Raw genomic sequence first — 26,110 nt, 5'->3', positions numbered from 1 at the left:
TAAAAGTCAAATATACTAAGAAATACTATAGAAATGTATGCATATTTGGTGCTATAAACATTCTAAAATAATCTTGCAACGTATGATGATTTGTCCCAGGGCATACTAGAATGACTTTTTCAAGAGAATGATAATTTGAAATGATAAATAATCAGCAGCTTGATTTTCCTTGGGCGCCTAGCCAGATCCGATAAAGAGCCACACGAGTGACGAGTCCATCGATCGGATTATCCAAATCGAATCAACCTCAAACTCGACACCTACGTATAGCCGCCACAATCTGTCTACATATATGAACAACAAAGTGCCTGCGTCTTGTTGGGGTTTAGTCTCATATCGTGTAGCGATGGTGGGGATGCACAACATATAAGGCAGGTGTAACACCCTCGGTGTTACACTGTAAATCATTTGCTAAAACATATCATGAGCATCATGTTTATGTGTTAATGCATGTAATATAGAGTGTAGATCAATTTCCGTAACTCAAAACGATCAACGGAAGTGCGAAACGAAAGTTAATTCCATAGTCATGTTATATCACTTAGGGTTTAAAATCAATTTTTATTAAGCAAAAATGCTATAGAACATGTATGTGATGTTTGAATAAAGTTTGAAGTACAAACTTAGTAGATGACGATGAAATACCTGCAGTCGAAAAATGATATCACTAGCTAACATTTCTAATAGCTTAGAAATCGAATTTGAAGCAAATCCCACATAAGACTTGGTCAGTTTCTTAAGTCTGAAAATTTATTGACAAAGCTATGTTTGGCAATTTGTGCTGAGAAATTGGGTTAAGGAGTGGTGTGGTATTATGGCTTGTTTTAGTAGCCTAATATACCCTCTTAGGTATAGCTATCGGCACGAAATTTTCGTCCCGTGCCGGGACACACGACCAAGCCAGAAGGGTCCGCTCGATGGAGCTAGAGATCCGCCTAGCTTCAATGCATAGATTATCGATCCTGTGCACTCCTCTCGAGACGTGCCAGTCAATTTGACCCTACAATTGACAATGAGAGAAAGCTAATCAATAATTTAAGGCGGAACATGCCGGTGTTGCCAGACAGTCCCGAATGTGCGGCTCTGAGAGCCGATATGGAAGGAGATCGACTAAATAGCCGATTCCAGTATACTCATAAGAGTAAATCAGTTAAAGCTCATGGAGTTATGGAAGAAAAATCGGTTATCATTCAGGATGAATATCGTTATTTAGACAAATGTTAGTCAATGGCAATAGGATGTCAACACTAATCAGTTTATGCTAAGCCAATGACTGCAAGTAACCGAATCCCTTTTTATATGAAAATTCAGCCCATCATCATTTAACCATTTAATAGAGATAAATCTATGAACATATTAGATCTCAACTATCGCTATGACCAGTGGGGCATGAGGCAGAATCATGCAGGCCGTAATACAATAATAAGATCATGGGGCTAACACATCTTTCAACCTATCTTTACTTCAACGGTCTCATGACGTGAACTGCATATGTGAAAACACTCGATATCAGCTAAAATAACCGATTCAGGCATAGCGCACAATTAAGGTCATGCCCTATCAGAAACAGATCTACCAAATAATGATCCCCACTCCACGATGCTAACAGTGGGGTGTGAGGCAGAATCACACAGGCCGTGATAACGGACCACAGAATGGTTTTCGTTAGCCAATAGATCTATTCAGGACCAGACATGCCTTAACCGTACACTATGCATAATCAAGATTGACATAAAGCAGCCGATAAAACATAACTCATCGTTTAAGGTGCAGATTAGATCAGTTTAGATTAACAAATGATGGGTTAAACAGGATATAAGGCCAATCTAGATCAATCTCAATCGGACGAAGTGATATTGCTGTAATTAAATAAATAATGAAAGCAATAAGCAATATCGATAACTTAATGAATCTATCCGAAGGACGCCACCCTTAGATAGAGCCGATAACTTGACCTTAATCTAGTTCGAGCAGTGGAGGTCAACTGTATCGATGCAGCCGTACTTGAACTAGACAAGAATTGATAACTAGCTTATACCAGAGTCACAGTGGAGGTCGACCGGATTGATGCAGCCGTACGAAAGGAAATATAAGCCATGATGGTACTTATAGACAAGCCGAAGGTTGACCGGACCGATGCAGCCCTGCTCGCTGAAGAACTCGCCAAGATCTACTCTACTCCTACTCCTAAGGGGTGGCCAGAGCCGAAATAGTAAGTAACTTGTATTTGATTGATTGTGTATCCTCTTACAATAGCTGGGGTCCAATATTTATATCCGGAGCCTAAATATAAATCCTACTCGAGCACGACTCGTTACAATCTTTGGCATAGAAGAAAACATTCCTAATTTAAGATAACTTGGACCCTAATCTTTCCCTTTTTGTAGAGTTTGATATGTAGTTTCCTTGCGCCAACCGTAGCTCATCATCGTTATCTGCTGACGTCATCTAAAGAGATCCGATTCCAGAGTCGTATATGAATCAGCCGATATCGATCCTTATGCAATTGATTCCTTGATTGGCATAATCTTGGAAGCCTTCAAATTTCTGCGTTCTTCTCCCAAATTTTGGTGTAAACAATAGCAAAGGTGGTTTGGGGATTCGATCAACGGTTTAGATTTTTAGAGCGCTTTAAAAACCATGCACATCATGCTCTCGGTCGGTTTCCTCATGTGGGTGCAGTCACCGTGCCTTGGGGGCACAGCGTTGCAGCATCAGCTCGTCCAACGCACGCACGCACATGCGCACCGCCACACTCGGCAGGTCGCTAGGGGCCGGTTGGCCTGGCCGCACGGTGTCGTTGCTGTCGTGGGCCCGATGCCCTGGCCGATCCACTACCGTTTGGTCGTTGTACCATGCCGTGTCACTACCGCTGCCGTCGCGTCACGTCTGCATGCCTGTGTTATGATGCGCTGCCTCTCCCTAGCCGGGTGGATGCCTTCCACACGTGGCCATGCACGCTGTCGCTAGACCATTAATGGCGCTGCAGCGCGCGGGCCGTGGCCTATCGCTGACGCACTCGCTTGTCCCCTGTGCTTGGACGAGGGTCCCTCGGCCACGACAACCGCACCCTGCCAAGACGCGCACTAGGTGCACAGGGTAATCTGGTATGACTTGTCTACAATCTAGCACCGTAGTAATAACTGGAAGATGAAAAGATGGTGAAATTGATCTGATTGCTCAACTCTTGCTTAAAAGTAGAACAGACGCTTACCTAGAATGGTTAGATAATGAAATAATCATGACTGCTAATAAGGAACATACATAAGGATTCACTACTAGTATTGCTTTTCGCAAAAAGAAAACCCAGCAAACCATAAAGCTTATCATATCCTTTGGAGTCGGGAAATTATTCCCACTAGTCGGATAAGTCTTGCGAGTACATTATGTACTCAGGGTTTATTTACCCCTGTTGCAGGTGCAGCTTGAAGAGTAGCTGCTGTGTGGAGGATTCTTCTGGTGGGCACAAACGGATCCTTGTATTCTCCGTTAGATGTTTATTTTAATTCCGCTTTTTAATTTTCGCACTCTGAACTTGGTACTGTACTAATGTATTTCTAAGAACTCTGGTTGTATAAAATGGACTAAGTATTGTAAACTTGTTCTCATTATTGGATCCTGGAGGAAAAATATAGATTATTCGAGTTCTCCCTTGGGGTGTGCTCAACGGAACTAATCGAAGTATCTCGCTTTTGGGGTGCTTAGTGTCTAGTGGAAGACGAGCACCTCCGAAGGTGTGTTATTTTAGGCGGTTCTGCCATAGCAGGAGAAGCCCCCACCTATCAGGCAAGTCTTTTAGGTTGAGTAAGGCACATGGCCTTATATGTTGTCAGCTCTGGTGTACCTGGGACCTATGGGAGCGCAAGCTCGTGGCAATGAGCTGGGCCGGCTGCAAGCTAGCTCCAAGATCGAGAACTCGGTGGTCACTACTGGTTCCAACAATTGGTATAAGAGCCGATACCTGAGGTCAGAAAAAGCTAAACCCGATAAAAAAAATCTCGAGCGTCACATTATGGCGGGGGCACCCCGATGTGTGACTAAGGGGGAGATTGTTGGGGTTTAGTCCCACATCATGTAGCGATAGTGGGGGAGCACAACATATAAGGCAGGAGAAGCCTCCACCTATCAAGCTAGTCTTTTGGGTTGAGTAAGGCCCATGGACTTATATGTTGTTAGCTCCAGTGGACCTGGGACCTATGGGAGCGTAGGCTCATGGTAACGAGCCGGGCCGGCAGCAAGTCAGCTCTAAGATCGGGAACTCGATGGTCACCACCGGTTCCAACAATTGGTATCAAAGCCAGTACCTAAGGTCAGAAAAAGCTAAACCCGATAAAAAAATCTTAAGCGTCACATCATGGCAGGGGCATCCCGATGTGTGACTAAGAGGGAGATTATTGGGGTTTAGTCCTATCAGGCTAGTCTTTTGGATTGAGTAAGGTACATGGTCCTATATGTTGTTAGCTCCGGTGGACCTAGAACCTGTGGGAGTGCAGACTCATGGTAATGAGCTGGGCCGGCTACAAGCCAGCTCTAAGATCGAGAACTCGGTAGTCACCACTGGTTCCAACAATTGGTATCAGAGCTGGTACCCGAGGTCAGAAAAAGCTAAACCCAATAATAAAAATCTTGAGCGTCACATCATGGCGGGGGCACCCCGATGTGTGACTAAGTGGGAGATTGTTAGGGTTTAGTCCCACATCATGTAGCGATGGTGGGGGAGCACAACATATAAGGTAGGAGAAGACCCCACCTATCAAGCTAGCTCTTGGTTGTCAGCTCCGGTGGACCTGGGACCTATGGGAACTCGGTGGTCACCACCGGTTCCAACAATTGGTATTAGAGCTGGTATCCAAGGTCAAAAAAGCTAAACCCGATAAAAAAATCTCAAGCGTTACATCATGGCGGGGGCACCCCGATGTGTGACTAAGGAGGAGATTGTTAGGATTTAGTCTCACATCATGTAGCGATGGTGGGGAGCACAACATATGAGGCAGGAGAAGCCCCCACCTATTAGGCTAGTTTTTGGGTTGAGTAAGGCCCATGGCCTTATATGTTGTCAGCTCCGGTGGACCTATGACCTGTGGGAGCGTAGGCTCATGGTAACGAGCCGGACCGACTGCAAGCCAGTTCTAATATCAAGAATTCGATGGTCACCATCGGTTCCAACACGTCTCCTCTCCATGGTGCCTTCCTAAGGTATTAGTGGTACGTTGCATCTCTGTTTGCGGCAATGGCAGGCCATTGCGGTGTCGGCGTTAGGGTTGACATGCTGCTGCTACTGCTTGCCTGCTTCCTACGGCGTCAGTGCTAGATGTTTCCCATGATCACCACGCGAATACGCACAGCACCGCAAAGTGGTATAGGTATGACCCTGAAGCGATCGCCATCGACCTGGGCAACACAAACTCTTGCGTCGCCGGCTACACCCGCGGTGGCCCCGGTGAGACCGAGACCATGTTTCGCGTCTGTATCCCATCCTGGGTCGCCTTCCCGAATGACGACAGCGTCCTCGTCGGCGAGGCCGCCAAGAACCACGCCGACACCCACCCCGAGGCCGCCATCTCTGGTTTCAAGCGCATGCTCGGCCGAAGGTACGAGGAGGACACCGTGTAGAGACTCACCCAAAGTGTACCATACAAGATTGGTCCAACAAGATATGGCATCGGGCCGGTCATCCAATTGAACTCCAAAAACGACGACGGTGCGTCAGCCAAGGAGCTCCACATGTCCAGGAGATCGCAACCATGGTCGTCGACGACCTGAGGAAGAAGGCCTAGGACCACCTCGGCATCAGGAGGGTAAGCGATGCCCTCATCGCCGTTCCGCAGCACTCCGACGACTACGCGTCGACGCTGGAGGCCAGGGACGCCGGCAGGATGGCTGGGCTGGACCAAGGAAATTTTTATCGACCGAAAGTCATGGATTTTTCCGGAATATCATCTCTGTCGATGGGGCCCAATAGAAATAGGTAATCGGCCAATTTTCTGGCTTTTTCCTCTTCCCGCGCAGATGGGCCCAAACTTCCCGCACGACAGTCCAACAGCGCCTCCCAGCCCACAAAATCCCCCCAAACCCTAGAAATCCAATCGTAATCCCATTTGTTCCCCTCACGCAGGCACAGCCACACAGCCGCGCTCATGGCGCCACCGCTGCCATAGCCTAGACCCACGAGGCCACGAATCCACCCCGTGGTGCCGCATGGAGTCGATGAACGACAGGTACGCGTGCTGGCATGCGGCAGCGCCACCACCGCGAACTACTCCTCGAGCGCCCGTCGCGACAGGGGACCTGCTGGTGAGCTTCACGCCTTCAGCAGTTCAGCACTCCAGAGTCTAGAGTTTGGTGTGTTTTCTCTTTTCTACTCAAGGATTTAACTTTCTTGCCAGCAATAGATGGTAGATGGTAGAAAAGTGCAGTGGTGCTTTGCCAGCTGAATAATTAGTGCTGAATCATTCTAGGATGTTGTTTGAGTACAAAATAATTTCTTTGATTTGTTCAACTTGGTGGATTAGAGAATAGTACACTTAACTGGAAGCGTGTATCAACCTGCAATTTTGTACAGAATAATTACTCTTGTATAAAATGAAATTTATTTTAGGAATTTTGATACAGCATGTTTCAATCCTAATTGGCAGACAAATTCTAGGAGAGATGGAATGCCATAGCAGTGGCAAGGGGAAAGTACCTGGCAGCAGCGGCGAGCCATCCAGTGTGGCTGACACATATGTGGTTACTACTGGAGGTATGTTTGTGTAGCCAAATACCCTTTTTTTGTTTCATGTTTCATCCATGAATTGTTCTGTTCTAACGATGGATCACACTGTTTTTTAGGGAGGTGGATAAAATTGAAAGGACCAATTGAAGATACATGGAGCCATGGGACACAGTCGGGTACAAATGGCTGGAAGTGTGGCTACTATTCTGCAGGCCAGAAAAGTGGAGGGAAGACCCGCTTAACGGAGCATTTGTGTGCAATATCTGGTAATAAGAAGTCATGTTCCCATGTGCCACCTAATGTTAAGACAATATTGCTGGATCAAGTAACATTAGCGAAGAAAAAGAAGAGAGATGTTAAGGAAAGTCGTCTCTATATTGAGAAGGCACTCATGGAACATGATTATAGAACAACTTTAGCTAGCCTTGACGAAGAGGCACAGTATGAGATGGCAATGCAAAACTCACTTATGGATATTGGCTCAACTCCTAAGAATAGGGCAAGTGGTAGTGGTATTTGTCGGACTGCTAGTCCAAGTGGGTCAAGTGGCAGCCCTCTGTTTCATAAGGGAAGTGCCACTAGTACTGGGCTTTCAAATCTAGGCAAAGCAAGTAGCAGTGGGAGTAAGTCCGCTACCTTAGGCAAGGCAAGTAGCAGTGGCAGTGGGGCTGCTGCCTCCACTAGACAAAGTTCGCTTCACAGTTTCTACCAGAACCCAAGTTCTTCAAAAGCTCCCTTTGACATAGACTTGGCACGTAGTAAGGCGCCCTTACAGCCTCGAATTGACACTATGCTTAGTGGGGATTCCGTGCTTAGGCTTGCGAAAACTTGGTCTAAGTGGTTCCATGCCAATGATGTTCCTAGAAGGAAAGCTGACTGCCCCTACTTTCGATTAGCAATTAAATTGACTCAACAACTTGGTGATGTGCCTATCCCAAAAGGAAAAGATATAGATGGTCCATTGCTAGAACAGAACTTTAATGACTTGAAAGCTCACATGAAGTCTTTTAGGGAAGATTGGGATCGATTTGGAGTCACCCTCATGTGTGATTCATGGACAAGCAACAATATGATGTGTATTATTAACTTTATGATCTTTTGCAATGGTCGCATGTTCTTTCACAAGATTGTGAATGCAACTGGTGAGGTCCAAAATGCAGAATTCATTTATGATTGTATTAGTAAGGTCGTTGAGGAAGAGATTGGTCCCAAGTATATTGTTCAGATTGTGACAGATAATGGTTCCAATTACAAGAAAGCATGCAAAATGCTTGTTGCTAAGCATAAACACATTACATGGCAGCCATGTGCTGCACATACTATAAATTTGATGCAAGGACATAGGGTGATTTGATGAGGTTGACCATGTAGTGAAGAGTGCAAAGCGCATATGTAATTTTTTCTATAACCATAACAGACTTCATGCTATGATGAGACAGAAGATTGGTGGAGAGCTGGTTCGGTGGAATGCCACTAGATTTGGCACGGTGTTCTTGTGCTTACAAAGTTTTTTTTGATAGGTAGGATGAGTTCAAGGCATGGATGGTCTCTCCTGAGTGGAAAAACAGTGAATGGAGAAATGATCCAGACTATGAATTTGCATATGATTGCTTGACAAATAGGGTGTGGTGGGAAAAGATGGAATTGGTCTTAAAAGTTGTTGGACCACTTTTTTGTGTTCTTCTCTATGCTGATCAACAAAAGAATGGTACTATATCTGGCTTCCTTCCAAAGATGATACAGGCGTATAATGAGATAACTGGTAAAATAAAACAAATAAAACATGGTAAAGGAAATTTTCATAAGAAGGTAGCTGAAGTGATCAGTAAAAGGCTTCGATATATTCTCAATGGAACAATTATTCATGCAGGTAACACTATGGACTGATCTAAAACTTGTTCAATCAATGTTTCTTTGCATCCATTCTAAATTTGTAATGTCACTTTCAGTTCTTATCTTTCTAATATTAGTGATTTCTTTACCTTTGTAGCTGCTGCACTTGATCCTTCAGAATTGTATAGGTCAAACCTTGCAAAAAAGTCAAGTTCCCAATTTGCTGTAACCATGGCAATCAAGAAGCTTGCAAAGTCAACTTCAGAAGCAGCTGCTGTGATTGATCAATTTTCTCGGTTCATTAAAAAGAGAGGGTTATTTGGAACTCCAGAAGCTCGGTGGTCAGCACTAAATGGCAGAACCAGTGCAGGTACTGATCTGCTGTTACTCTTGTGTGCAACTAATATCTCTGAAATAAATTGCATGATAGTGATCATGTTCTTGTAAGTTGCTGCAAGTTAATTTTTTTAATTAATTGTAGCTGAATGGTGGGGTTCTTATGGAGGACAGTATCCAGAATTACAAAGGATTGCAAGGCGCATTGTCTCGCCATGCGTATCATCAAGTGGGTGTGAAAGAAACTGGAGCACGTTTGCTTTGGTGCATACAAAAGTAAGAAATCGTTTAGGCTATGACAAGCTGGAGAAATTAGTGTACGTGCATTATAATCTGAAGCTGTGCATCCAACAATTCGAAGCTGACTTTCAGAACTTTCAAGAAAAAGATCCTGATCCATGTAGCATGATGATGGATCTTGCTCTTTATGATGAAGGCAACCCAATCATGGAGTGGCTGAACAATTCTATGAGTGAGTCTACACCAATTCTTGATGAATATGATGATAGCGATGATGATTGGTCAACACCTAGCAACTTCGTCATTGAAAGTTTACACATGGACGATGAAGAGGTAGCTGCATTTAAGCAGAAGATGCAATTGGGCAAGAAAAAGAAAAGGAAGATGCAATTGGATGAAGATGATGAATGTATTGCAGATGACTATGACACTTCTTTAGAAGAACATGGTAGCCCAGTGTATGCCGAGTCAGGGGACAGCAGTTCGAACGATGAAGGTGATGATGAGTTTAAATCAGTTTCAGCAATTTGGATTTGTTGTCAATAGACTGTAGTTATTATTTTAAATGTTGGTCTGTCTTTTTTTTGGGCAAAGGTGATAATGATGTTGGTGATGGAAGCGGTGGTACTACAGCTGGTACAGATGTACCAGGTGGTTCAGGTGACTAAATCAACTCACATGTGACATAAAAATGTATACATGTGGTGATAGTTGATTTTGTATCCTACGGGGAACCAACCCCTCTACGGCCAAGATCAACTAGGAAAAGAAAGTCGATTGTCAAGAGCATCTACGGCCTATAAAAGGTCAGATGAACCTTTTATATGCTAGCATCAGCATTGTCATTGTGATTTTATTTCATTGAGTTTGAAAATTGTCTATGTCAATATTTTTTAAGGTGTAGGCTCACTATCAAAGGAAAAGATCTGGATGGTGCATGGCACACTTCAGTGGATGCGCTGTTAGCTTTTAGTGCACTCCTATATTTTGTAATGAATTTGAGACTACTTACCTATCTAATGAACTGTAATATGATCTAATGGACTGTGCTATTGAGTGTAGTGGGCCTTATTATATATGTTATAGAATGGACTGTAATATGTGGGACATAGCAACGTTCGGCGTAGAACCTATCTAATGCACTCATAATGTTTTATTCTTGTTTTTATCTGTGAACAAGTGATGTTTAATAGCTTAGGAATAGTTTTAAGTCAAATTCTACAATTTTTTTTGAAAATTTTTGAATTTTTTGAATTTGGTCCGATATTTTCGATATATCATGCTTATCCAAATTATGTATGACCTCTGATAAATTTTAATTTCCGATAAATTTTAATTTCCGGAAAAAAAAAACCTTGGGCTGGACGTCCTGGGCACGGTCACGGAGCCCGTCGCGGCAGCCGTCGCCTACGGTCTTGGTGAGAAGCTGCGGGAGGACGGCAACGCTCTTGTCCTCCACGTCGGCGGCGGCACAGCTGAAGGCAGCGTCGTGACGCTTAGGGATGACGGTTATTTTGATGTCCTTGGTTAAGCCACAGTGCATGTGTCGGGGTCATGCGACCCCGATAACTTTGTACGAATCAGTGGAACCCCGCGTATTCCGGCCAGCTATGACCCCATCAAATTGAGTTCATGAATCTGTGCGACCCCGGCAGCAGTTTAGTCTAGATTCGCCACTGTTATCGGGACGATCCTTTTCTCGGAGGAGATGACTTCGATCGCAGGGTCGTGGACCACTTCGTCGACGTGATCAAGATGAAGCACGGCAAGGATGTCAGCCAGGACAGGGCTGCTCTCAGGAAACTGGGCGTGGCGTGTGAGCGTGCAAAGAAGGCATTGAGCAGTCAAGATCATGCCCAAGTGAGCATCGAATCTCTACTCGGAGGCGGCATGGATTTCTCGGAGTCGCTATCACGGAGAACTTTTGAGAAATTGGGTGGTGATCTGTTCTGGAGAGCCATTGCCTTGGTGGACTCGGCCATGGCAGACTCTGAGCTTGAGAGGAGCGAGATAGATGAGGTTATTCTTGTTGGTGGAAGCACCATGATCCCAAAGATTCAATGACTTGTCAGGGAATACTTTTATGGGAAGGAGCCAAACATAAGGGTCAAACCAGATGAAGCGGTTGCTCTTGGAGCAGCGGTTAAAATCCATTCCTTAAAATACAGGAGGTTTGAATCTTTGGATTTGCTTTAGATATAGATAAACCTTAATTATGAAGCTGTTAGTTCTTAATTATTGGCCCAGCAAATCCTAGTCCGATTGATTATTAGGAGATGTACTATATAGGATATTATAGGAGATCGATTTTTACACCATCCTCTATGATGTACTCCATGCATGCCTTTCCATATATAAATCAGGTATTTTACAGCAAGACATCCAATATGTATCAACAATTTCCAAATTATTTTACAGGGTATTTTCCAAATTAGTTGTTTTGCAAAGTTTCAAAGTAGTGTCTTAAATCTCCAGCTATGGCATTTAGCGGAGGGCCTCTTCAATAGCGGAGATAAATGAGACTATAGCTGACTATATATAATTGCTAAGTTGTGCATGGATAGGAATAGTTGCATCCTTCCTCAAACTCTTATAGCCGGAACATAAACCTTGTTTCAGATATCATAAGAGCATTGATGTTGCACACACATGGCCACGCCATGAATTGCCTAAGGTTCCATTTGATACAAGTCTGCTTTACTGTTGGAGTAGTTTTTTTTTATTCAACTTCACGAGTAGCTCTCCGGTTGAGCTTAACAAAAACAGCTTTTCATATTAGATAATAGAGAGAGCTAGGAGACGCTAATATTTTCAGCCCCATCGACACCCACCAGCCGTGAAAGGTTTAAGGAGCTCCACTTGAAGAGTTGTTCTATTTTAACCCATTTGGCAAAAGCAACTCCTTAAACCGTCGGAGAAGCTATCCCAAATGTGGTCTAAGCAAAGTCACCGAATCTGGCTCCGATATTTTTACATGTTTAAATTGCTCATGCTCTCCCCATCTTATTTAGATGTGTATAAATGAATATGGAGTTTACGTATTTGTTGAGTTTGTTCGGATGGTGTTCGTCCGATCCTGTTCCGTGGTTCTGTGCTTCTTTTATTGTCCTTTTATTAAGGTGTATTGAAATTTTTAAAAGTCTTTTTTACAATGTTTTGCTGACAATGGATTTTTAAAAGTCTTTAGAAGCATACATCAAATACTCTTACAATATATCGTTGAATGCTTTAATTTTGTGCACCAAGCACGTAAACTATTTTTAGTAATTGCCAATCAAAATGTGCAAAGTTTGAGTTTTTAAATTTTGATACGCTTTATATATTTTAAAATGAGAGTGTTACGGTAGTGTTAGATGAAGCCACCACTGGATCACATATTACGAGATCAATCAGAAAAAAAAGAGTATGCACTATTGATTTTTTGTTGAAACAATATGCACTATTGATTTTAATGAACTATGATGTGGATTAATGAAAAGGTCCATATTTTAAATAAATAGCCAGTTTAGATTTTAAAATAAAGTACATGTGTGCAACTAATAAAAGCTAAATACAAAAGTAAGAATTAGTGAAATATTTGGTCTCATTCAAATATTAATTAATTATTAGGTTGCCAAATATCTAAATAACCAGTACATTTATAGTCCAATTCATCAATATCAAAATTTAGGCTTAAAGTAATATGATTTTTGAATGCATCGGGAAGGAAAATATGAGTCTATGCGAAATACTGAGACGACCAATATATTATCACATTAATAATTAGTGAAAAAGAAGATAGATCTATATTATCTATCTACCTTGATTCCGCATTACCACTATCTATTAGTAATCTCTATACATCCATGGGAGAGACCAAAATACATAGGGCATGTTTGGTACAACTCAATTTACTAGTGGGGTAGTTTTTTCCAGCTCGGTTACATAAAAGTAGACAAAACTAGGGAAGCTAAAGCTGTTTCAAAAAACGTTTGATAAACAACTTCTCAGGGAAGATAATAGAGAGAACTGTTAGTATTTTCAACTTCACCCAGCTTCACACGAGAAACTGTGCCTGTGAGAGGAGTTGAAAATTAACTTTAAAGGAGAAGCTGTTTCATTAGGACCTGTTTGGTAAGATAAGTTAAAAAAATAACTTTGTGAACCTAGAGCAAAAATCCTACCAAACAAGTCCAAAGACGACCAGTGCAGATAATAAATATAGATAAATTATATGATACACAGGCATAATTTATTTTGAGCAAAAAGATCCCATTATAAATGCTACTGCAGGTGCGAATGCCTAATTATTCTGGACAAACAACATTACACAGTCCGTTTGCTTGTTGGTTTCAGCCAGAGCTTATCAGCCATAATAGAGTGTTTTCCTCTCACAATAAACCAGCACCAGCCCGACTTATCAGTCCAGAAATCAACCAGCGAACAGGCTCATACACGAAAGACCTGGACAATCATCAACTAAAATACGAGACCGGATCCCTTGAACTTGTCTTTTAAGACGTCATCAACCTTCTCACTCATCTCTTTGCTCATGTGGTTCTCCCAGTCCCCCACCTTGCCTTTCCTGAAGAACATAGACTTCCCAATAACCAGGTCGTCTCCACGAGTAACATCTCCAGACCGATTGCTTTCCAGGCCACTGAGCACTTCAAAGCTGCACAGCCTCACCACCTCCTCAGGGACCCCTATCCTCTTCTCCTCTTCAGTGAACGGGACAGCAAAGAATCCGGCAAGCGTTTCCACGATTTTCACTGGGTCTGAAACGATCTCTTCATACTTCAAGAAAAGTATATGCTGAGGCCTCGCCAAGCTCTCCTTCCAGTACTCGAGATAGTGCTCCCAAAAGGGCCCAAAAGGTGAGATCCCCTCACAGAACATGCTCACCGAGGCGTCAAGTTGCACGGGGGACGACCTTGTTGTTCTTCCTCCACGCAGCATACCATTCCCAAAGTGCCACAGCGAGATGGACACATCCTTGGGCTGCCGGCAAAGGTACACGACGCGGCAGCCACAGGTGGAAATGGCTGGCGGGAGCAGGGAAAGGGGTAGATGGGTAGCAAGAAGCCTTGGGGCGGGCAGCTTCTCGATAGCGGCCAGGTCTCCTGCCGCTGGATTCGGTGTCTCGAGGTGTGCCACGAGTTCTTGAGGGTGCAGCTGGGTGATGAGCAGAGGAGGGTGGTCGGCGGCAGCGGCGGCGGCGAAAGTGTGGCGGCCGCGGTTTCGGGTCGTGATGGCGAAAGAGAGGGCTTTCAGCCAAGTGGTTCCACATTTCGGGTAGGTGGCGAGGATGATGTCGTCGCTACGAGGCTTGTAGTGTTCTTTGACGGGGATGATGTGCTTGAGCCTAGCAGGATTCAGCCAGTAGTTCTGGTATAGAACGAGTGGCATCACCCACCCTCCTCTCACTGGTAACGTGGATATGAGATCGCTGTAAGTTTCAGGTGGAGATTCATCAGCTGAAGTTTTGGTTTTGGCGTCACCGTCATTCTTGCTAGATTCAGAAGGAACCTGCGCCGCCATGTTTGTGGTTGTGGACTTGTGGTTGAGGAAATTGATAGCCGCGCCGATCGACAGGATCGGTAGGAAATTGTGACGCGATGAACTGATGATAATATTCAAATAGCTTAGCATGAACAGAGTAAGAGCAAGAACATGAGGTCACCCTCACCGGTGAGGAAGAAGGCCGAAGGCGTTGACTCCTGTACAGGCAGGCTACCGCCCAAGTCGAGCAATTTGCACACCTGTCCTGTCCTGTGGCACGATCTCGAGCTCCGGTGGGGCGTCCGCTCTGCTCGCCGCGCAACCGCAGCGCGCCCGCTCTGTCGCGTCGCCGCTAAATGGACTGCGCACTCGCCGCCGCCAGCTCAGGCTGCCGAGCCGCCGCCACACCACCAGCGCCCTGCCGAGTGCCGGCTGGCCCTCCTCGCTGCCCTCCGCCGGTGGCCAGCCCGTCGATCGCCGTGGCCTAAAGTTTGGCTCAAATCAATTTTTGGCAACTGGAAGGGAGAGCGGAGCACGCTGCCGCTGCGTACTGAGATTCGCGAGAGACAGAAAGGTGAACAAAGGATTTTGTTGCCTAAAAAACAAAGGATTTGACCCAACATACATGTGCACATCTGCACATGTTCGGTGAGCAGTCTGCCGTTAACTAGGACACCAGGTGCACATGTAGTAGATTTTAGCGTCGACGAGTAGATCAGCATTTTGTATATACACGAGACACAAAGCATATAAGGCCCCGTTTGGTTATTGCAGTGCCTCCTAAAATTCTTGTCACATCGAATATTTGGACACATGCATGAAGTATTAAATATAGACTAATTACGAAACTAATTGCGCAATTTACGACTAATTTACAAGACGAATCTTTTAAGCCTAATTAGTCCATGATTTGACAACGTGGTGCTACAGTAACATGTACTAATGACAGATTAATTAGGCTTAAAAAATCGTCTCGCAAATTAACCTCCATCTATGTAATTGGTTTTGTAATTAATCTATATTTAATGCTCCTTATTAGTATCTAAACATTTAATATGACATGAATTTTAGAAGCGACTAAAGAACCAAACACACCCTAAATAGCAAATTTGCCCGTCGTTGCTATGGGAAAGAGAGAAAAAACATTAATTATGACAATGATAATTATATAAATCACTTTTGTGAAATAAAATAATAAATCATGAAAAAAATGATATTATTAATGGCACAAAGTCTATAATCGTGAATAAACTTGCCGTGGAACCATAAGATACCATAAAATAAGGCCTTGTTTAGTTTCTTTCCCTAAAGCTTAGTCCCTGTCATATTGGATGTTTGGACACATGCATGGAGTATTAAATATAGACTAAAAATAACTAATTGCACAGATTGCGACTAATTTGCGAGACGAATTTTTTTAAGCCTAATTAGTCCATGATTTGACAATATGGTGCTATAGTAAATAAATGTTGCTGCCGGTTTAGTTAGGCTTAATAAATTCATCTCGCGGATTCCTGATGGCTTCTATAATTTGTTTTATTATTACTATCCGAACACTCCCATATGACACCCCCCATGTGAAACCTGTAAACGTTAGCCCCCGGATTTAAACACCACGTAAATTACAATGATTTGATCATCCACACGATACGACTCCTCATCGTAGCATTAGTACATTGACTCAATGGAAGTATTTTTTTCCCTTTACCATAGCCTCTCGATCACCAAGCTATCGCTTTCTTCCCTTCAACTTTCACTTAGTTTCTCAAAGCTCTTTCCTTGCTATCTTTACCCTACGAGCCATCCTCAAGTCACATCATATCTTAAACCAACATTAACACTACTACATCACTGCTGGTTACTCCAAAACCCCGGTTCTTAAGGTTCATATCACTTCCAATTTAAGCCACGAACCCTAAACCACAAGCTGAGTAGTGGTACTGAGGCTCACTGTCAGCTGGTGTCATGCGCAAGCGACTAGTGGTACTAAAATATATCTTACTAGTATCGTTGCGCGCGCACTCGCGCGCCCGTGGTGAAGTAATGGTAGACATGCAAGAATAAACATATGTTATTGCTGGTACCAGTCTTAGGTTCATTGGTCCATTAGTATAAGGGGGGCGCCCGTTCTGGAAAGCGTGAAAGCGTGTGGACTCTGTTGTCAAGTAGCTAAATAACATGGTTTTGCACTTGGTATTTTTTTTACTATTTGATAAATGGAATAATCTCGATATCCATATGACAAAGAATAGATGTGACTCGAAGACATAATATTTGGTGGTGGCACATTACAATGATATATAATAGATTGACATAAACACATGTTACATAAGAGAAAACAGAACATACATAAGCTGCTCAGAGCATGGCTACATTCTTTTTCGACTTAGAACAAATTCTACATCCTGTGCATGACTACAATAACCTTTAGTTTACAGTCTTCAAAGGGTTGGAAGAGGCCTTCAGGCTATCCACAATGTCAGTCACAGATGGCCACTGAGATCATCAAACCAAGCTTGCTCAAAGTCAATTTTGGTACAGGCAGCATAAATAAAAGCTCATTTGAGCGCCTGCTACATGTTGTAAGGTGAAAAGCTAAAGTAGAAAACTGAGAGAAAACTATGAATAAAACTACAGTGTACATCTAGTAACTATAGCACTCCATCTAAAATGTACTGCCTCATTTAGGTACCAAGCTGCCTAGGTACACACCAAGCTGCCTAGGTACACACCTGAACTGGAGATTGAAATCACCAAACTTGCTTGGATCATCAGACAGCCATTGGATTAATATCACAGTTCACTCAAATCTGACTAAATTTTGGTATAAGTAACATAGGTGAGCTCATCATTTACATAGAATGGGAAGTGAGCCTGAAATCTCAAAAAAAACATGGAAGCCAAAAGCGTGTCGTTTAATAGTAACTAAAGTAAGCCTTTAACAAAAGCATAGAAGGTCGATGTATATATTGACATAGGTATGCACTGTACAATTTCCATGTGAAATTAGGCATCCACTCTGAGATATCTCACAGGCCACAATAGCTATGAGTCTGGCGATGAATACCTAAAGTTGAAGTGCGTACTAAATGTCGCAGATAGCCAAGGACAGCTAACACCATTACTGAACCATCACCATTCAGAACAGCAGAAAGCATGCATTGGCGAGATGGAATAGGAATAAGAGTGGAACAGTTTGTTACCTGAGATGAAGCCCAGGAAGCATCCAGAATTTGTCATGCTACATAAACCTCATAGGATATCTTGATTAGTTTGTAAAAGTTAGGCTATGTATTCCCGATAATTCCTAAAACTTGCAGTGATCAAAACATAATAAATGTCAGGTAAAATGTAAATTAAGCATGTATGCATGAAGTAGGCCAGATCTTTTGTAGCCTGCAGAACATCACTTTGTGCTTTTTTCATTGAAGTTGCAGATATATAAAAAGTTCATGACCATCTAGAAGTTGTCAAGCTGCACAAACTCACGATAAAGTAGGTGATGGAAGCATCAAGATGGATGCATCTATTGTATCAGCTCGTAGAATATATAATGATTGACATGTGATTTTCAGAGAGCATCTGAATTGATAGGTAAAATGGATGCAAAGGTTGAATTGCGCGTCTGCGCCATATCTATTTTACACACCCTACATTTCTGAAATGGATTACAGACTAAGGAGAAATGTATCCCAAATGATGAAAAAAATTGTGTAGATCATTATCACTTCCTTGTTGACTGAGGTTGCAGTGTGTTAGTTAACACTAATAAATGTTTTCCATGGCATACCTTGTATAGTTTTGAAGATGAAGATTCATGCTCGATAAAAAAAACATTTTTTTGGTAGGCGTAAGTAATCTTGTTTTCAACAGACGGTGTGCTTGAGCCCATTCGTGCATCCACCTTATCGCTAAGAAATCAAATTCAGAAACGGATCCATCAGCAAACATACTTTTACATATCGTAAGATCCGATTAAAAAAGCAATGGGATTCCTCACATGCGTAATCAGTTTTTTTATGAATCCTCTTGCTAAATTTGGAGATAAGATCAGAACCTTGCGGAGATAATGATCTGGCAGGCAAGGAAGCTGCTCTACCCAGATTAGCCTTAATGAACTATGAACTCTGAAATTATCACAAAGAGAAAACAAAGAGCATTTGCTAGTCTTGCTTAACCAAAACACTTGCTGTGGTATTGCTAAACTGACGACATTTTAGCATTGGATCTTAATAATTTACATGACCACAAATAGGAGAGATGGAGAGGAAACCTTAAGGTATGTGAGTGGATGTATCTTTAGGATCACAGGAAGCATCATAATGGTAATCCTACCACGCCATCGATGCAATTGACAGGGACAAGATTAGCCGGCGACACAATGCTGCCTCCGACTCTAGCCTTTTCGTACATGGTTATCTAAGAGTAAGCTAAGAATGGCACAAGCAGTAGCACAAAATCATGTAAGCCTTGGAAGACATGAAGTCAGTAATAAATCATGTAAGCCCTGGGGCGCGATGAATCCACAAAACATTCAGGCCGAGATGGTCCAGACCTGTAAAGACCAACAACCATAAGTGAAGAGAGATCACCAGACAGAAATCAATGCAGTTTTTGTACAACAAATGTAAGCGTACCATCTCATGTTTAGGCGCTGAGCCATGAGCATACATATCCCAATCTAGAACTTTCCAATTGTACTCCTCTTGGTTGAGAAATACGAATTCGGTTTGTTGCAAGGGTAAAAGAATATGAACATCCATATACCAAAGTTATATTAAGGTTGCATATGTCTGACAGGAAAGTCATATGTCTGACAGGAACAGAGTTGACGTTAGGTAAAAGGAGAAGCATATGTCTGACAGGAAAGCCATGCCCGTTGTAGGAGTCATAGAATAGGATTGAAAGAACGAAGGCAATGCATAGCTTATAAATAAAATAGAATACAGAGCCTGATACTACAGCTCACTAAAGAATAAATTACCTTTGTAGCAAGGCCAACCGCAAACCCATCATTGGCAATGGGGTGTGCTCAGTATTAGAGGAACCCATAAACTGTATGAACCAAAGACTTCATCGACAATGGATGTATGGTGACTAAAAAATGAATAAAATATGCAACTAATAGAACGAAAATAGGCAGATTCCTTAAGAATGAAATAACTGTATAATCATTATTACAGCACAATTCCATTGCCTCAGTCTAAAAAACATCATCATCGCATCATCCCCAAGCCTCAGTAGATAACATGAATGAAACAACTAAATAACTAATCATCACTGTACATGGAAGGATATCAGTTTTACATAGAGAACAACACGAGAACATGGACACTGGGCCAGCTTGCTCGCTGCACCGAAGAGGGGAGGGGGGGCGAAGATCCCTGCAGTGAGGAGAGGGAGTTTAGGGAAGGGGAGAGAGAAGGGAAGAGAGTGCAGGCCGGAGTTTAGGGTTAGGCCCATCCGGCATGGTACCTAGGGTTTCGCCGGCCGGAGGAGCGCAGCCGGCCCGGTGGGAGGAGGCATCCAGGAGGTGACGAGGAGGATGAGGGAGAGGAAGGGGCAACCGGGCTCCACTCGCGTCGGCACGCCGGCTGTAGGCGGCGGCGTCGCCTCGCGCCCGCCGCCGTCGCCTGTCGTCGTCTCGGGAGGGAAGGGGAGATGGGAGGAGGCGGCGGATGAGGAGGAGGGCGGCCGCGGCGCGGCACGGCACTCGTGGCCGGCGCCGTCGTCGTCGCCCCTGTGGGCGTCGGGATAATGAGGGATTGAGGGAAGAGAGCGAGAGGGAGGTTTTTTCTTTTTTTTTATCGGGAGGGACTGAGAAGGATATGGACAGCAGACGAAAATGGAAGCTGAGTATATATTCGTTTGTTCGCATCGTGACGAGAAGCCTGACGAAGCCGATTTTCACAGAGGGAAACAGGTAGAAGCTATACAGTAATAAAAGGAGAAGCCGATCCCTGTAGAATTTTGTGGGGAGAACCGGAGCCGTTGATTTGCAGATCCAATGGCCAGAAAAAATTAAGGCGACGTGGATAGCGCTTCTGTCGGAGGAGCAGGCCAGGCTTGTTTAGGTAAATGTTGCGTTATCTCTGAAAAGTCAGGATTTTGTGATTCATAATTGCATATTAAAATGAACCGGCCACTGCACATTTCGTTCTATAGCCGTCTGTTTGCATATATTAAAATGAACCGGGCACTGCATATTTCGTTCTAGAATGTTCAGAAGATGCTACAACAAGAGTGTTCAATTTGCCGCCTCTGCCAACCACATGAAATTCAACTAAAATCATCACAATCCAAACAGGTAATGTGCATTGGCATCTTGAAAGGGCAGTGTAGAACCACAAAAACTTCTATAGAATTACAACATGGTTGACTTGTTTACAATACTAGATGACTAGAATTCTAATGCACAGTAATGCATCTTTCTGAGAATCTGAATAGTCAGTGAACCGTCGGGTCCAACTCTCAACCTAGTCAGGTTGCTTATAGACTACATTAACAAAACGTCATTGTTGTTGGTAAGAAACCTCAGGAACAATACAAACATTAAGTGATAGATTATCACAGGGGGCTGGTGCTGTTACGGTTTGTTATTACAAAAGGAACAAACCCACACCACACGAAGTTGGAATTTTTCTAGAAAACTTTGTGCAATGGTTGCAAATAAATTAGTATGGCCAGAGACAGAGAACAAAGATTTGTGGCTCCTAAATTACAAAGCAAATATTCAATGACCCAAACATGCTTCAGTCCAACAGTAGACTATCTTTCAAGAACAAACCTACTTTATTCAACTTTCCTGGGTTCTGCTTGGGGCTTCCAGAGACCAAGACGGTACTTGTGAGCAAAACTCAAAATCAATTTTCTCTGCATTGTAGGGGAATAAATAATTAATAATATAGATTAGCACAGATGCTTGTTTTCAATCTTAACATTAATGCTTTCAAAAATGTTACAGAACTAAATGGCAAACAATATTTCAATCAAGAAAAAAATGTTTGCAATTAAGATCCAACATATCTTAATCCACCAGTAAATGTTACAAACAGAAATTAGCACATAGCAACAGGTTAAATGGATTTCGCTTCAATCTTGGGTCCAAGTACAACTAGATTTGGTTAAACTTGATTTGTACCTAAGTACAACCAGATTTGGTTAAACTTGATTTAGAGCCTAAGTACAACCAAATGTTTCCAGAGATCATAATTTTGCTAGATACATAGGAAGAAACTTGGATATTAAAAACCTGTTTTTCCAACTGTTCGCTTAAACAATCGTTTAGTCTGTTTAAACACCGTATTAACGCTACATGATGGTATGTCGTTTCTGTTCAATAGTCCATCTATCCCGTTTATTTGACCGTTTAACCCGTTTACTGGACTGTTTAGCCCGAGTAATGGCTAAACATTAGGTGATCGACTGTTTACTGTTTAGGAACAACAACAACAACAACAACATAGCCTTTCAGTCCCAAGCAAGTTGGGGTAGTCTAGGGTTGAAACCCACCAAGAGCCCCAAGTCACGGTTCAGGCACTTCAATAGCTGCTTTCCAAGTACTCCTATTCAAACATAGATCTCTAGGTATATCCCAAGCTTTCAAATATCTTTTTATTGCCTCCCCCCATGTCAATTTCGGTCTTCCACGACCTCTCCTCATATTATTTAGGAAAACATTGTTTTCTCCAGTAGTAAAATAATGTGTTCTAACCGGCTTCTATCTAGTAAAACATGAAAAATATACATAAAAAACAGCATAGATGTCGTTTTCCAAAGTCAAAACACTATCCCAATGCAATGAAAACTTAAAACTACCATTTTTCGAATTAAACAAAACAGTACATACTAAACCTAAAAACTTTCGGTAAGGTATATATACAGTTTTAGAACCTGTCTTCCTAAACCAATTAATTCAAAACCAATTGAAATGTTCGTAACCCAAACAAGGCAATCTAAATATGTGCAGTAAATTTAAAAGTTCAGTAGGTCCACATATAACTGTAGATGCTACTAAAATATCTCACAAACTATGGCAATGTAAGTAAGGAGGTGTTAAATCTCATCAATAAAATTATAAAGTAGTGCATTTCCTTTCTTTAGAGTACAGATAGTCCATTTCCTTGGAAGCATCCAAAACAACCCAACGAATACCCCACATATTTCGTTATGAAAGAATTTAAGTTTAAGTGACTAAAGGCTAAAGCAATCAACTTATTGCCTTGCAATTAAAAGCGAAAACAATGAAAATGACTAGCACGTTGTTAGAACTCAGTGTTTCAATTCTAAAACATTGATGCCGTGATGTGGCTTTAAATTTGAGTTTAAGTTCATAGTGCCTGAAACAAAAATGCATGGAAATTTCTCACCATTGATGTTATTGACTTTCATGTGCTTCAAAAACATCATTATTGAAGCCCAGATTGGTCATGGTCATGGTCATGAACAAATGAACATACACATGAACGAAAATTCATCTCAAAGTAGAAGTGCAACAGTACAGCACATTCTTGGCATTCTCAAGATATCATAGCATTAAAAATATTAATTGAACAACTAACTGGAGAACTTAAACACAAAAAAAAACTGCCCTCAGAGTTAACGAATGCCAATAACTTATCACATTTCTCATTCAACATTAAGTATTTAATAAAGTTTAGATAATGTTAGGAGACCAATACTGATATTGTAATCTTGTTGGCTAGTCAAGCTTGTAAAGTGATAGGTTGATAGGTTGCAGCTAAAAGTATGGCCTAGTTTTTAGTACTTTTAACAGCAACAACAACAACAACAACAACATCAACATAGCCTTTCAGTCCCAAGCAAGTTGGGGTAGGCTAGAGTTGAAACCCACCAAGAGCCCCAAGTCACGGTTCAGGCACTTCAATAGCTGCTTTCCAAGTACTCCTATTCAAACATAGATCTCTAGGTATATCCCAAGCTTTCAAATCTCTTTTTATTGCCTCCCCCATGTCAATTTCGGTCTTCCTCTACCTCTCATATTATTAGCTTGGCTTAGGACTCCACAATGCACTGGTGCCTCTGAAGGTCTCCTTTGGACATGGCCAAACCACCTCAACCGATGTTGGACAAGCTTTTCTTCAATTGGTGCTACCTCTAGGCGATCACGTATATCATTGTTCCGAACTCAGTCCATTCTTGTGTGACCGCAAATCCATCGCAACATACGCATTTCTGCAACACTCAGTTGTTGAACATGTCTAATCTTTGTAGGTCAACATTCTGCTCCATATAACATAGCCAGTCTAATCGCCGTTCCATAGAACTTGCCTTTTAGCTTTTGTGGTACCCTCTTGTCACAGAGAATGCCAGAAGCTTGTCGCCACTTGATCCACCCTGATTTGATTCTATTGCCTTTTAGTACTTTTAACACCAACTGGCCAAAAAATTCTCTCAGAAGAAAAATATCCCATTAGCTTCGTTTTTCAATAGAGTTTTTCGGCTTACGTGGCCCCTCGCTAGATGTAGGATATAATACAACCTAAGGGATACCACTGGAAAATAATAAGCACTAGAAATTATGCTTGGCTAATTTGTCCTAAAAGCATGTTAAGTTCAACTATAAACATGCAAATTGCCTCACATGTTAGGCAACCTAGCTATATGGAGAGAAGTAAATCGTATGTCAACAACCAAAAAAATACCACGGCAACTCTCCTCACTAACATTTGGCAAGAATCTACAAACTCAGAGTGGATGCAACAATCCAATAATTGTACAGCAACAGCACAGCCTTATACAACAAAACACGATCAATCCCAACATTTCCATGACGAAATGCAAAGAAAACAAGCCACTACTACATCAGCAACTCGCTTGTAGATTATAGACTATAGGTAGCACAAGAAGAAAAATCAGAGCCTTACATGCTTGCAGGGGATGCCAAGCTTCTTGAGTCGCAGCGTGCGGGCCTCGAGGAGCCTCTGGAGGTTGCCGCCCACAGCCTCCTCCAGCTTCACGGCGTGCGCCTCCACCCCCTTGCCGACGCCGTTCAGAAACTCCACCACACCGACCTTGGCTGTGCCCCAGAAGGAAGTATCTGACTCCAGTCACGAAAAAGAAGCAGCACGGGATTTGTGATGGAGGTCGGGGAGGGCATACCTTGGTAGGGCTGGGTGTGGAAAGATCTCGCCGGGCCGGAGAGGAGGAAGCGGCGCGCGTGGGTGGCGCACGCGAGAGCCATGCGATGGATAGAGAACTCGAGAGATGGGCTGAGTTTCTGGAAGCAATGAGGAGAGCGCAGCGCAGGGGGCGTTCACCTATGCAACACAGATACGGATACGTGTATCAGTATCGAGAGGATACGGATACACGGATACGGCAATTTCTAAAAAATGATATGTGGATACGTTTTAGTATTTTTAAATATAAATAAACAATAATGCATATTAAAATTTCAATACACAATTTCATAAGTTCATAGTGCACACTGGATACTGCATACATTAGAGTGATACGTCAAATTCACAAATAACAGGTCCATACTAGAGTAGTAGAGTTCATAGAGTTCACCATAAGTCCATAATATGAGAAATTGACAAACATGAACATAGCAATCTAAAATTCTATTACAGCAGGCTGTAAATTCTCAAATATAAGTAATCTAAAATTCAGGAAAGTAATAAATGGCATGATCCCTGGAGCCTTAATGTCTGTTGTGCCACAGATCCTGCACTAGCACTAGCATTACTCAAATTTGGAGATGCCAACTAGTGGCGGAGCTCGTCAATTTTGAAGCTATCAAAGCATATGCACCATCGGTATTGGGTAAATATAACCCTCATATGGGGTCTAATACCGAATGATAACAAAACTAGCTTGTAAGTGCATAAATTTACTTAAATCCGCAACATAATTGATGGGAACATGAAAGTGATTAAAAAAACCTAACTAATTGTTGGGTAATTGGCATAGTAACAGGAGAAACAAGGATTTTAATGTCTCGATGAACTCTACAAAAATTGGCGCAATCAAATAACTCATCGGTCACCTGCTTGGCAAGGAACAGAGACAACACAGCCGGGACAAATACCTTAAAATTTGAGAATGTGAATGGAGAATTACCAATAGTACAATAATACCAAGCCTCAGCCGGTACTCTTCTATTGCAAGTTTGCAATTGGCGACTGCAAGGAACAGAGGCAATCACCCAATCCGGAAACACAAAGCCACCTGCTTGGCAGCCTGGCTGCGGCGTGCGTGCGGCCTGCAGGCTGCTGCCTGCTCACGCGGCCACGGGGAGCCAAGATGCTGGCCTGCGCTGCCACTGCCGCTGCCGGCACAGGTCGCCGCGCCCGCTCGGCCGGTGGAACTACGGCGTGCGCCCTGCGGGGTGGAGGTCCGGCGACCGCGGGAGAGCGGCGCTCGGCGGGGTGGAGCCGTTGAGGTCCGGCGGGCGGCGGCTAGGGTTAGGCACCCGACGGAGTTCGGACTCTGGAGTAACGGAGAGAAGGTCGGGGAGTCGGACGGAGACGGACGCCGCGC

At 42.9% G+C, this 26,110-nt stretch overlaps 2 protein-coding genes and 2 pseudogenes across 4 annotated transcripts; 2 read left to right on the top strand and 2 right to left on the bottom strand.

Moving 5' to 3' along the window:
- The first annotated feature begins 5,146 nt into the window (after positions 1-5,146).
- Positions 5,147-9,670, top strand: LOC136503149 (uncharacterized; annotated as a pseudogene).
- A 96-nt stretch (positions 9,671-9,766) lies between these two features.
- On the top strand, positions 9,767-11,320 carry LOC136503148 (heat shock 70 kDa protein BIP4-like; annotated as a pseudogene).
- Positions 11,321-13,285: 1,965 nt separating this feature from the next.
- LOC136505464 (cytosolic sulfotransferase 18-like) lies at positions 13,286-15,205 on the bottom strand. Of its 3 annotated transcripts, none has more exons than XM_066500621.1 (2): positions 14,787-15,205; positions 13,286-14,726 (listed from the first exon to the last, which is right to left on the bottom strand). In XM_066500621.1, the coding sequence occupies exon 2, from the start codon at positions 14,642-14,644 to the stop codon at positions 13,583-13,585; it is 1,062 nt and encodes a 353-aa protein (XP_066356718.1). In that variant the 5' UTR covers positions 14,645-14,726; positions 14,787-15,205; the 3' UTR covers positions 13,286-13,582. The 3 variants fall into 3 exon arrangements, with proteins under 3 accessions (XP_066356718.1, XP_066356717.1, XP_066356720.1); XM_066500620.1 differs by having other exon boundaries at positions 14,793-15,205; XM_066500623.1 differs by having other exon boundaries at positions 14,866-15,205.
- Positions 15,206-20,937: 5,732 nt separating this feature from the next.
- LOC136505320 (uncharacterized) lies at positions 20,938-26,110 on the bottom strand. Its single transcript, XM_066500472.1, has 4 exons — positions 25,691-26,110; positions 24,728-24,885; positions 24,493-24,644; positions 20,938-21,478 (listed from the first exon to the last, which is right to left on the bottom strand). The coding sequence occupies exons 2-4, from the start codon at positions 24,807-24,809 to the stop codon at positions 21,398-21,400; spliced, it is 315 nt and encodes a 104-aa protein (XP_066356569.1). The 5' UTR covers positions 24,810-24,885; positions 25,691-26,110; the 3' UTR covers positions 20,938-21,397.

This window comes from Miscanthus floridulus, chromosome 14, assembly GCF_019320115.1.
Source record: "Miscanthus floridulus cultivar M001 chromosome 14, ASM1932011v1, whole genome shotgun sequence".
Taxonomy (NCBI): domain Eukaryota; kingdom Viridiplantae; phylum Streptophyta; class Magnoliopsida; order Poales; family Poaceae; genus Miscanthus; species Miscanthus floridulus.
This window is presented reverse-complemented; position numbering and strand designations above follow the sequence as displayed.

Coding starts and splice junctions, on each gene's coding strand:
- LOC136505464 (XM_066500621.1), bottom strand. CDS start 14,644: ATGGCGGCGCAGGTTCCTTCTGAATCTAGCAAGAATGACGGTGACGCC.
- LOC136505320 (XM_066500472.1), bottom strand. CDS start 24,809: ATGGCTCTCGCGTGCGCCACCCACGCGCGCCGCTTCCTCCTCTCCGGC. Junction 24,645..24,727: donor CCACACCCAGCCCTACCAAG/GTATGCCCTCCC, acceptor TCTGGGGCACAG/CCAAGGTCGGTGTGGTGGAG. Junction 21,479..24,492: donor TTGGCATCCCCTGCAAGCAT/GTAAGGCTCTGA, acceptor CCTACAATGCAG/AGAAAATTGATTTTGAGTTT.